At 34.0% G+C, this 14,104-nt stretch overlaps 1 protein-coding gene across 1 annotated transcript in view; it reads right to left on the reverse strand.

The window, feature by feature from the left end:
- The window catches only part of LOC106468388 (sodium-dependent phosphate transporter 2-like), a gene marked incomplete at its 3' end in the record, with an annotated part of 58,558 nt that overhangs the window by 38,197 nt on the left and 6,257 nt on the right, over window positions 1-14,104 (reverse strand). Inside the window, exons 2-3 of the mRNA XM_022396730.1 lie at window positions 8,975-9,209; window positions 6,414-6,515 (exon numbers count right to left, since the gene is read on the reverse strand). Of these exons, the coding sequence (XP_022252438.1) occupies window positions 6,414-6,515; window positions 8,975-9,170 (298 nt within the window). The remainder of the gene's footprint in view (window positions 1-6,413; window positions 6,516-8,974; window positions 9,210-14,104) is intronic.

A 14,104-nucleotide genomic window follows, 5' to 3' on the forward strand; every position in this document is an offset into this window, starting at 1 on the left:
GAGAAGGCAGTTAGTCATCACCACCCACCGCCAACTCTTGGGCTACTCTTTTACCAACGAATAGTGGGATTGACCGTCACATTATAACGCCCCCATGGCTGAAAGGGTGACCCTCAGATTGCGAGTCGAGCGCCTTAACCACCTGGCCATGCCGGGCCAACAGCTAAGGGATTGTATTCAGACTTCGTGATTCATAAAGGAATGTATTCGACCTTTAAGGTTCATAAAAAAACATATAGCTTTTATCAAACTTTACTTAGAAGGCCAAAATAAATTCATCTTGGTTAATAAAAAAGTAGGAAATCTAGATAACTTAAATGGAAGACATTTTTAATGAGATTTACTGGTGTGTGGAATATACAATCACATGCATAACTAGAAGGAAACTAATCTAAAGGAAAGTAACAGGAATTGTTATGGAAATAGTCGAGTTGTTAACAAATTAACTTAAATCCTGAAGCAATTGCATACACGTAAGGGTGTAAAAAGTGATGACCAACGCAAAATATCCAAACTAACTAACTTTGAAAAAAAGGGCTTGAGATCACAAGATACTCAAACTAACTGTGTAAAAAAGTTATGAGCAGCGCAAGATATCTAAGCTACCTGCGAAATAGTTTTTTTTTCAAATAATTCAGGGCAACATATTAAAAGTAGATTTACCACTTACGGTTGTTTTTTACAACTAGAAACTTTATTATTACGCAATATTTTTTTTCAAAAGGTTCATTTGTATGTGGTAAGTTCTTAGTAATTAGAGAAACGGGAAAAAATTAAATTAATTAAAAGATATAAGGCTTTAATATGACTTTTGTATTATCGACTGTTTATACTCACACGATTAACACTAGATACTACATATGCAGACAAGAAAGAGCATGTGGTATGTGAAATAATAGGTCGAGTCTTATAAATTCAGAAAAACAGCCACATTACACAACATGCTGGCTATTTCAGCGTTATAATATGACGGTCAATCCCACTATTCATTGGTAAAAAGAGTACCCCAAGAGTTGGCGGTGCGTGGTGATGACTAGCTGCCTTCCCTCTAGTCTTTCACTGCTAAATTAGGGGCCTGAATATAAGAAGAGCCAGGGATGAGATGCACTTAATAGATTTGTCTTCGTGAATCTTGATAAAACATCTAATACACTGTACCTTAAATGTACGATAAAGTATTTTTCAATTTTTTACTAAAAAGTTTTTCTTCTGAACTCTGGTTCAGCGATACCCCTACTTTCAAAACTACTGCGTAGTTGTAAAGAAGCACTTTGAAGCTACAGAATACTAGGATATTTGAACGATCTTTATACTAAGAAGGTGATTGATAAATTTGATAGTTTAGCAATAATCACAACCTGTTTAAATTACAGTACGTATGCCCCTATATTCGCCTGTCCTAAATAATTCTGCCAACTATTTGCATCATGTTGACACATATCTACATTTATAGAAATATGAATATAACGAAATTTAAGTAATTAATTACGTCAAGAAAACTAATAAGTTGTTTGTTTATTAATGTTCAAATCACAGATTGAAATTTGCAACTACAAATGGTCACTCTTTCTCGTGTTATGCCATATAATTCATTTCAATATTTGCTTTAAAGAAAATAGGGAAAAATAAACACTTTGCGTCAGTTTTAGTTTCGTTTCCAGGTTAAAGTCAAATCTCGTGTTGAGCCTACATCTCAGAAGCAACTGCCTTAGGTAAGTACAGTATATGAATCCCCGTTAAACGAAAATTTTCAATATATAATTCATTTTGAATTTGATAATATGATTAATCATCCACGCTTTCTGAGAAAGTACAACCATTAACTTCAACTTCCATCTGTATCTATACTACATATAGCGTACCCAAACTGTGAATCTGACGTTTCTTGGTGTGCGCCCCTGCCGCAAAGACGCGCACTTCCCTTTTAGGGCCGTGGGTGCGCTATAAAAATGATGGTCAAATTCTACTACTCTATCAGACAAATGTAGCGCAAAAATTGACGGTTGGTACTGTTGATGAGTATAGCTTTGAGCAAAAATTTTAAAACCCGCAAATAATTCAACTATGTTTGTTAATAATTTATAATTAGTGATTTAAAAAAAATCCGCTTAATCCAATATTATTATTTTTTTGCGTTTTTAACACTAGTTAAAATAAGAGGTTAAATAAAAGTTTTACGATTTTATAACATTATTTTTACCATCAGCTATTTTTTAAACATAATTTATGACAACTCTGTAATTCGCTATAAATCTATATCAAATTTTACGCAGTGCAAGAACAATGACGTATGTTGCAATGACGTGATAACGTTATACCGATGAAGAGTTTTCTTAGAATAAACATTATCAGTTAACTCAAAAACAGTTATCTGTTTTCGAAATTCTAGTATGGAAGAACTCCCACCACTAGTTATTGACCTAGAATATACAAATATCACCTCTTGGTTTTATCACATCTTATATTATTTACGCTCAGCTTAATTCAGTATGTGATTAGTTAGCATTGGATACGTCACTTCAAGTGCACCATTCGTTATTATTATAGATCACGTGATTAACTGGCAATAGACAGGGTATTTATAGTGCATCATTCACTGTCATGTTTTCTAGGGAATAATAATATAAATAAAGAGATCGTATTAGTGGATACTTATAACACATTCAGAATTTATGTGTTTTGCCATCTGGCATATAACGTCGATTCTTATCAGATACAAAAAGCTATACACTCAAAACAATGAACGCTAAAAAAAAACCACACAAAAAATGCACGTGATACGTTCAAACATTGCTGCCTCTTATACGTAAAATGTTCTTGCAAATCAGAAAAGAAATGCCCTGTTTCTGAAGCTACTGCCACAAAACTTTACATTTAATAACCTAATATACACACTTTGGATGTACATGAAGATCAAAAAGTGCTACGTCAGTCAGATCATGCTAGGTCTGGAGATAAAAATGCTATGTCAGTCAGATCATGTAAGGACTGGAAATCAAAAAATATCACATCAGCCAGATGTGGCAAGGACTGGAGATCAAAAAGGTGTCATGTCAGTCAGATAATGCAAGAAATTGAGCTGAAAAAAGTATTGTCAGTCAGATCATGCAACGACTTGAGATCAAAAATGTTTTGTCAGTCAAATCAGGCAAGGACTGGAAATAAAAAAGTGTCATGTCAGTCATATCGTGGCATTTATAAGGTGGATGAAGCGATACACTTAACATATCTCTATTAAACCATAATGAAGACTGGCCTTTAAATTCAACGTTCAGTGTTTTAACTGTTACATTTCTGTAATTTTTGATGGTCTCCAGCTGGTTTTGCGGTACGTTTACGAACTTAAAACTCTAAAATCTGGGACTCGATTCTCCGTCGTGGAATGAGTCATAATATTTATTAAAAACAGTGTATTTTTTATGTTCTCATTTTTAATATTACTTTATGGAATGAGCCATAATATTTATTAAAAACAATGTAGTTTTTTATGTTCTCATTTTTAATATTACTTTATGGAATGAGTCATAATATTTATTAAAAACAGTGTAGTTTTTTATGTTCTCATTTTCAATATTACTTTATGGAATGAGTCATAATATTTATTAAAAACAGTGTAGTTTTTTATGTTCTTATTTTCAATATTACTTTATGGAATGAGTCATAATATTTATTAAAAACAATGTAGTTTTTTATGTTCTCATTTTTAATATTACTTTATGGAATGAGCCATAATATTTATTAAAAACAATGTAGTTTTTTGTTCTCATTTTTAATATTACTTTATGGAATGAGTCATAATATTTATTAAAAACAATGTAGTTTTTTATGTTCTCATTTTTAATATTATTTTATAGAATGAGTAATAATAATTTGTCTTAACTAGTTTTATAAGATTGTTTTACTATTTCAATGACTGAAGATTGTTTACAATCTTTGTTTGGCTCCTATTTTTAACTTGTTTACGTTAAACGTTTATGTTACTTTTGGAGCCCTAAACTCTTTGTTTCTAGCTCGATGCTTGTAACAGAATTAAAAATGAAAAATGTATAACGGCGGGCATCAAGTTTCAAAAGCTATCACTAGGCGACACAGATATATAATGCTAACTCCGTTCTTCTTATTCTCACTTTTTTCATCCAGAAACTAAAAAGTTTTGACATCTGCAGGAAAAACTTGAACAGCGGGTGGTAACTAAAATAGACGTTCTATAGTAGATAATGTGTTTATATTTAAATATAGTACTGCATCAGGCTACACAGCTGGAACTTAGAAAAAACTCGTATACCTAATTTCAAAAGAGTCGTCCTAAATTAATCTGGAAATTATAACTTGTTATTAAATTGCCAAGTACTCTGAATGGTTGTAAACGTATTCATATCTTTTTGTTACAGTTGTGCCACCAGGTGGCTCAGTGGTAAGTTTAGGGCTTATACCGGAAATAATAGAGGGTTTGATACCCACAGTGAGCACAGCGCAGATAGCCCACATTGTGTAGCTTTACACTTAAACGTAAACAAACTACACTGAATATAAATTCAAATTCACGCCAGCTAAAATAATAACGAAAGCCCGACGTTTCGACAACCTGACTATAAGGTATATGAAGTGTGAAGTGAAACAAAAGAAAACATTTTTTTGATGTACGCTATTAACTAACTCAAATGCGATTGCCTTATTTTACTTATCTTCATGACGTTTTTGTTTATTGAAGTTTCGTGCCAAGCTACTCGAGGACAATCTGAGCCAACTGCCCATAATTTTGAAATGATAGACTAGAACACGACCCACCACCAACTCTTGGAATTGCTGGCCGTCGCATTATAACGCTTCCACAAATGAAAGGAGGAACATGTTAGGCTACGGGTTTTGATTCCGCTACTCGCATATTGCGAGCTGAACATTACTAATCACTAGGATCTGCTAAGCTTTTTTTTTATGTTACTCGCAAGTTAATATGCGTTATAGTATACGTATATATACACATATATATATAGATAAATAAACAAGGTTCTTTAGAATATTAAAAATAATAATATCGATTGTAATGAGATAATTAAAACAATATCGACATCCAGATCGTTTCTTCATCATTTCTATAGATGGGGGCCCGGCATAGCCAGGTGGTTAGGGCACTCGACTCGCAATCTGCGAGTCGCGGGTTCGAATCCCCGTCCCACCAAACATGCTCGCCCTCTCAGCCGTTGGGGCGTTATAATGTGACGGTCAATCCCACTATTCGTTGGTAAAACAGTAGCCCAATAGTTGGCGGTGGGTGGTTATGACTAGCTGCCTTCCCTCTAGTCTTACACTGCTAAATTAGGGACGGCTAGCGCAGATAGCCCTCGTGTAGCTTTGCGCGAAATTCAAAAAACAAACAAACTATATATGGGCAACGCACATTCAATCCCGAGTGAAGAGAACACTTTTTAGCGTAAGATATGACGAAACAAATCGGGTACACGGATTGCGCAGTTTTCTTTTCAAATTCAAAAATAGAGCTTTCGTTCAATTAAAGTAATTTATACTGCATTTCGTATCTATGCTATTTTTTGTTTGTTCTTAGGATTTTCGCGCAAAGCTATACGAGGGCTATCTTAGAATAGACATTCCCAACATGAACTGCTACTCTGTAGATGGATAGTACCTCCTGACGAATGCCGAGGTTTGACGTCACTGTTATAGTACATTCGCGATCTCAATGTTTGAAACGCGCTTTTGCGGCAACTGGATGCGAATCACTAATTATCCGATTCAATGTCCGGGCACGCTGAGAACTTGCCACGCCCGGTCATGTATTTGATATATATATATATTACTTTCTTTCATTTGTCTGTACTTTTCTCATCAAGTTTTAAAACCAAATATTCTACTTGTAATGAGGTTCTAAAGCCGTCGACAACAATTCTATTACGAACACACCTTTTATATATATATATATATCTATTTAATTACCAAAAAAGCTCAAATAATTGAAGTTGAAAACATTAGTCCTTAAAATGCTTCCATATTTAAATTATAGACAAAATTGAAATGTTCGAACTATGAGTACATATTGTTCATTATTTCTACAATGTTCTAAAGTAAAAAAACAAAGTACGCTGGGTACGCTGCTGTATCCAGTAATTATTTTACAGTATTGAAAAATCTCGAAGTTTCCATTTTCGAATTAATTTGGCGAATAATAACATAATAATATTATTGTAATTTATGAAAATTACTTGTGTAGTGTAGTCGAGTGTAGTTGATATAAATGACCTTTTTAAAATGATAACTTCGATACAGAATAAATTCTTCTTTAAGAAAAGGAACAAATAATTCCAGTAAAATATATTATTGGGAATTACCTAAGATACAAATGGTGACCATAATTCTACAAAAGTTTGTATAGTAAAAGGTTCAAAGTTAAAACTTACCTATTAATGCAGCTAAATTCCCTATTAATAGTTCTTTTTCTGCACCTTCATACATTTCTAATTGAAATATTCCTTTCCTGACCGTATCTGAAACTTTGTACCCTAGAAAATTACAAGAAATTGTAATTTTTGTAGAAGTAACGTTACGTTATATGTTGATATACTATTTTAAAAAGCATATTAATATTATAAATATGTATATAAGTTTATAAATAAAATTTATTTTTTTAAAAATCTTGCTTAAAAAAACAACAACATTTAATGTGGGTTTGTAACTACAACAATTTAATCCAAAACACCTTAGGTGTGAAAAAAAAAGGTGCGGCCAAAAAAAGGATTCAGCGTGCGACTTAAAGGAATGAAACTAAAATTTGCGGACAAACTGGTAGCCATACTTATAGCTTTGATAAGAAGTTTACAGCAAATATTCATTCATCAGTTAGCCAGGCCGCATTTTTTGTTCAACTTTGGGCATGATGATGAGTAAGATAAAGTGCGCGTCCTAGTTAACTAATGAATAAATATTTGTCGTAAAATTCCTATCAATGCTATAAATGTATCTACCAGTTTGGCCACTAATTTTGATTTAGTTCCCTTAAGTCACACGCTGAATCCCTTTTTTTTTCTTTGGCCGCACATTTGTTTTTCACACCTAAGATGTTTTTGATTAGATATCATGACTTTTTGTCAATATACACCAACACTTCACAGCAAGTAAGAAAGTGACAATCGATAGTAACGAACATTAGTTTTAGGATCGCAACACTATCATTCGGAACAGACCTTTACTTTACAGAACCAACCAGATTATATAAAATATATGGTGGTAGTTTTTCCTCTAATTGCTTAAGCTAATATCACGTGAAGCTAAACTATCTTTAATTAGGATAATTTCATAAGGTTTAGTAAATTTGTGCTGAAAAATTGGCCATAAATAACCAATAATACCGTACACCCGTATTATTCTTTTGAAAACTTGAGCTAGAAACTCCTAATCTAGTTTGCTTGGCCTAACCAATACTTATGTATCTGCACGTCCTTTCACCTTATAGTTTTGGTGCTCTAAATCAACCGTCTTTAACCCGAATGACAAAAAAAAACTAAAAACGGTCCGATTTTATTCTTAGTTGAAGCAGTAGTAAAAATGTTAGACCGATAGTTCACGTGACTTTTTGCGTAGGCGTGCGCAAAAATTTTCATTAAATTTGAACGGTTTTTGTTTAATAACTTTGCACCTGTGGCTTACACTTACACCAAACGAAATTTGTAGGTTGTAAAGATTTATCGTTGTACCAAACTTGAAAAAAAAAATCCATAAAAGTTAGGTATGTTTTTTATCAAATATAGTTTTTGTACTTTCGGTGAGAAGAAAAAAATTGGAAGAAACTCACTCAAAATCAGAGATGTTATATCTCAGGTATTTCTTGATTAATGTAATGTTTTGAAATTTGGTATGTGAAGTAAGAGTCCAGTAGAGCACATACCTTGAAGATGTGTGATGGTTGGGATATCACAGTCCGAGCTACAGAAGGTGGAAAATCGCTAAACTATCACTCCTGTTAATAACGCATAGAGTGTCCTGCAGGTTGTTATTTATTTATTTATTTTGGCCGCAAGACACACTACTGATTTGTGGAATAATTACGATTTCGATGGTAGTGAGAGTAGTTTTAGTTAAACAGAAGACATTTTGAGATTTTAAAAAGCTGACTTTACATTTTGAAATATATATATATAAAGATCTTAAAAACTTATCACCCACAGCTTGGTTATGAGCTCTTTTGACCTTAATAATAACGCACGTTACTCTCAGGAGTATCAGTAACTGACCACTAAAATATTGAAATACAAGAAAATTTTAGCATTAAATTCAATTGTAATAACATATTTATAATAACACTTTGAAATATTTCCAAAAGCATGTGATCAAAAAAGCTCGGAGTTATTGAGACGTGACTAAATGTTCCTCCAATTTTTGGTATTGATTATTTATACTCTTAAATGTTGATTACAATTCATTTCTAGGAATTGTAAATAAGGAATGACATTATAAGTTAGAGTGTCGTACAATTGGTATTTCTAACTTATAGATGGTATTTCTATACTTCAATTGTTTATGTGACTGGCTATTACAGTTTGGGTGTGAATGATGTTGATGTTGAGTCATATCATCGAGCATTTATTCATATTCATGCGAGTTATAGGCTATACAAAGTCATGCAAAAGGCGTTCTCAGTGTGTTTTCATACGTTTATATAAGAAAAGTTAGGAACATTTGCTTTATTTTTATAGCTATACACTTATAATAGAATAAAGTTTCGCTGTTATAAAGATTTAATTTGCCTTTCTATATCGTTATAAATTTACGTATTAGAAAGGTTTATATACTGTTTCTGAATTTATACTTCACTCATATCAAAACAATTTTTGGCTGTGCATTTCATACTACAGACCTGTGAATTTCTTTTCGAAAGTGTTGTGACAAGCTTTATTAAAACTGCTCCCTTAAAACAAATTTACGCATTCTACTTAGCATTATATAGCTAATTATAAAAACTTACCAATAAGAATGGCGCCTAGCGTCTCAAATATTGTTGCTAGGATACAAGCTTGTCGCAACGTCAGAACCTTAGAACCCACGGATGTTCCAAATGAGTTGGCGACATCGTTAGCTCCCACACCGAAAGCGAGAAGGAAGGCAATTATAAAAGCTACGACAACAATCCACACGAATTCAGGCGTTTGTGTTTCTACCATATTGTTAGATATTAACAGAGTCGTTGAAAAGGAAGAATACTGTAAATAAAAAGTAAAAAAAAAGTTACCTTACACCCTAATATAAGGTAATTAAATGAAAATATTATAGACCCGTCCACTCTGAAGTAGGTTTTTGTTTAAATTATAAATGTGTTCTAAGGTAGAAGGTACATAGTTCTGGTTAACATCAGTACCGACCTAACGCAGTATCTATTAATATGTGGGTCTAACCTGTTGCTTGTCGAACGTTTTCTTACCTGTGTTTAATTAATTTTCATCTGTTATCCAGAGGTTGTTTCGTTTTCTTTTATTTAAGTAGTTTAAACATAGAAACACCGAGACTACAAGAAAAATAATAGACTGCTTACAATTCGTTGCTTTTGCTATAAAGTTCGTTTCAGGCTAGCAAAGAGCCTTTATTACAATACGAGTACAACCATAAGTTAATGTTTTCTCCACGCAGGTGTGATTCAATACAAAACATCTGTTGGTTTTCATATGTCTAATCTTTAACATTTTTGCTCTCTACATAGGTAAACTGACTGAGAGAAATTTAACAAAAATAACCATTTTTATTCAGGCAGTAAATATTTTAAACTCAACTTTGGAATGAAGAAAAAACAGGAAAAAACATGAAGGTTTGTTTTACCAAATTTACCAACTTTCAGCCAGTTTGTTTAGGAACTAAACTACTAGCATAAACCTTCCGGCACGATAAAATCAGTTGAGCACAATCAACTTGATTGAACCAACTGCGAAATACGTGATAAACGGATATGTCTTTATTACCCGAATATTGAAGCAAGAAGCCACATACAAATCATTAACGTGAAAGTTTGGTATGGTTTTGTTACGTCTCCGTTTGTTAATTAACTTTCCGTAACTTCGTTCCTACGAAACTTTAGCGACACAAGTCCTTACTTAATAAAACTGGTTTATTCTTTCCGAATACAACTTTACCGATACACTCAACTTCAACAATCGCGCTAAACAAACGTTATAACAACGAACGTGCTCAATAATACTTCCGACTGCAGATCACTTACTCACTGTCTACACGCACACATTCCCGCGTCACGTTGTCACCCTCTTATATATACCAGACTACCCTATCTAGTAAATGCTAGGGCATTCGTGATGGAACAAGATAGTTCTAGAAACTAGAGGGCGTGAGAATAGTCATGTGATCTGGATGACGCAACACTTTGTTTTGAATTTCGCGCAAAGCTACACGAGGGCTATCTGCGCTAGCCATCCATAATCTAGCAGTGAAAGACTAGAGGGAAGGAAACTAGTCATCGTCACCCACCGCCAATTCTTGGGCTACTTTTTTACCAACAAATAGTGGGATTGACCGTCACATATAACGTCCCCACAACTGGGGCGAGCATGTTTAGTGGAACGACGATTCGAACCCGCGACCCTCAGATTGCGAATCAAGCGCCCAAACCACCTGTCTTTGCCTGGCTATTAACTTGAAGGTTCAGTCATTTTAACTCATAATGTAGGTGAATTAATATGTAGAATTATAGACGGACTTTTCTCTACGTTAAAATATTTTTTATTTGCGAGCTTCCGAATCCTCTTAACGTAGCCTTCATCGAGCAACAAAGCAATCGATTTATATTCTATATTCATCATAATTCCATATGTTTAATATCTTTAATACCAGATGTCAGTTATCCTTACGACTGTTGCCTAGATACCTATTTTAAAGCAGTGTTTTACAGTTTAACGAATTTTATCACTCAGTGCATTGTTGCCCGATGAAGGTTCCGGTAAGGGGATCGAAAGCTCGCACATAAAAGTATCTTAACGTAGAGAAAAGTCCGTGTATAATTCTACATGAAAGTTCAGTCATGTAATATTATATAATCAAATTGTTGAAAAAACAATATTTTAATGAAATATTAAAACGAAAGTTTCGTTGTGTTCTCAGGAGATAAGCGTACAGTCAGAACAAAACAAAAACGAAGAAACTTCAGGCAAAATGTATTTTTCCTGTTAGAGCAAAAACAAGAAAATACTTAAAATTAACAACTTGTTAAAAGAAAAAACATAATTAAATCATTATCTAGAAATATACTTGACATTGGTATTAGGCCTAATATGCTTTTAAACACTACCTTCTTTATCTAGTTTCTCAGGGATTTTCAAAAATTATAATAATGTATAATGATAGTATTCCAACCACATTATATTCGCCATATCCATTCCCAACGAATCGTTTCGCTCCATTCGGAGTTTCTTATGCCAGAAGGGATACAACAAACGCAGTAGTGGTTGGAACACTATTCATATACGCCGTTTGGTACAACAACAGTTGTTATGATATGAACGCTTTTTACAAGTTGGCGAAGCGTAGTTATAATTATACTTGTCATAAGACATTAATATTAGGCCTATTACATTTTTAAACACTACATTCTTCATCTAGTCCCTTAGGAATTTTCAAGAATTAGAAGAGTGGTGTATGATAATAGTATTTCAACCACGCTATGTGCGCCGTATTTATTGCCGACGACGCCTTTTGCTCAATCCAGAGCTCTTTAGGCCGTCTGGGATACAACAAACGCAGTATAAGTCGGAGCACTACTTATATAAGCTATGTATTACAACAACAATTGTTATGGTGTAAATGCGTTTTACAAGATGGGGAAGCATGATTATAGTTTTATTGTCATGGCCCATTAGTGTTAGGTCTATCATGTTTTTAAATATTACATTCTTTATACAGAGTGTACAATAATAGTATTCCAACCACGCTATATTCACCATATCCATATTCCGGACCTGGGTCTCTCTAGCTCTCTGTAGGTCCTGCCAGGCCTGTAAAATTTCTATACTTCAGCCTTAGCTTTGGACAATTTCCACTGTCTTCTTCTATAGTCCTTTCCTTGCAATATTTTGATATAGTCTTCTCATATCCTGGAAATCTAGTCTTACTAAAATTCTTAGTTCCTCTTAAGAAGCAGCTGCACGGTAATGAATGACAGAGTCTAACGACAGCACTGTGGCAAGGCAATAGCCTTCACTTTAAATAGAGCAGATGTTGTTGGCCTTAACTTTATCAGAATTTGGAGAAGTTATTTTGTACAAATTACTTGTTTTCTGCTTGACTAAAAAGTAAACTTCTTCAAACCTGAGAGTTTGTGATCGAGCAGGACACGGAGCCACATATCAGCCCTACAATGCTATAGCACCTAGTATCCTTGAATAAGGCACACCATCACTCGTTCATGTAGTCTGGATATGTTGATAGTCGCACTAAAGATAGAATTCGGCTCTCTAGACCAGCTGGTGGAAGATAGTTTATCCGTGAGAGCTATTGATACTATAGCTGGAGTTTTGGAAGGTGGTCCATTAGATTCACTTCCACTGAAGTTCCCTCAATCACCAAATACTCGCAGTCAGAAATTTATGACTTCAAGACTTGCTCTCAACATGTTGTTGTGTCCTTGAGCAAGGCGCTTCATCCCATTTGTTTCTCATCCGCTCATGCCATTGAAACCAGAGTCCAACATCAGTTCTTCTGTGCCGTCTAAGCATGGGATAGATTTGACTTTGAAAATCATCAAATCATGTGAACCATCATCCTCGAATGACTTGATGATGGAGGTAATTTGACAATTGGAGTTAACTCCAAATAATCAGAAACTACATTCAGTGTTGTCTATAAATAATAAGTGTTACTGTAGTTACAACCACAAATTACAATAAAGATGGCCCATTTCCTACTATGGAATTCAACAAAACCAGATCAGAATTTCATGAAACAGGCTATCTAAACAGCCACAATGTATACCACCACTAACACTTTAAAAATATAGCTGGCTGCTAAAATAGTTGAATAATCTGCCAACTTGATGAATAGAGTAATACATTTCCTACAGTTTTCTGGAACTCGGTTGTAAACTATGATGATGAAGACAGTTGTGATGCTACTTACTCTATGAATAAGTGAGTTGTCAAACAGTCGCTCTTCTCTCCTTGCCCTAAGTGCTAAACAAATGTCACTTAAAACCTTAATACACAGCATTATTAATTAGCTTCGGGCTGTAGGTTTTTGCAACTCACTGTTTCTTATACACGTCTGCACTTAACAAAGTTCATTATCCCAACATAGCTGTAGATCATATTAACACTACTATCCTTTAGTCCTGTGAAATAAATATTGCACACGTAAATAGAACACCTGTACAGCATATTTCCTCTAACTAGAGAAATTAAACTACATCTACGAAACAACAGGTACACTTCGATATTACAACACAGATGGTTAAAACTGTATCTTTTATGCTATAAACCTGACAATTGTACATCTTGAACTTTCAAAGTAATATTTAGATATATTTAATATTCGATGCAAAATATAGCAAAAACTTCAGCCCAAAGTTTTGTCAGTGACATCTTATTAACATTATATATATATACAGATGTATGGATCAACATAAATATACATAAATATTATCACAACTTCATGTAACCTTCATAGGCAAACGGTTTACGGTGTAAATAATACACCTTAGTGTTGTTTTTTTCTTGCTACTCGTGAGGTTTACGTATTATATCATATCGAGTAATTTTATAAACAAATTCGCTGAAATCATTTATTTTCTACTCAAAATACATGGGGAACTCAGAAAATAATTAATGAGATTAACTGTAACATTTTTCTTTACACTTTGTGTGTGTCTTATATGTTATAGGGGACCATGTAACCGGCAAAGTCAAAGGCCCACAAGAACATTGTTTAGAAAAATGTATTCCAAAAGCTTTTGGGGTCATATGGATCCCTTCAGCTACACTAGAGCCATCTGCGCTAGCCGTCCCTAATTTAGCAGTGTAAGACTAGTGGGAAGGCAGCTAATCATTACCACCCACCGCCAACTCTTGGGTTACTTTTTTACCAACGTCTTGTGGGAATGACGGAC

This window comes from Limulus polyphemus, unplaced genomic scaffold (assembly GCF_000517525.1).
Source record: "Limulus polyphemus unplaced genomic scaffold, Limulus_polyphemus-2.1.2 Scaffold2990, whole genome shotgun sequence".
Classification (NCBI taxonomy): Eukaryota; Metazoa; Arthropoda; class Merostomata; order Xiphosura; family Limulidae; genus Limulus; species Limulus polyphemus.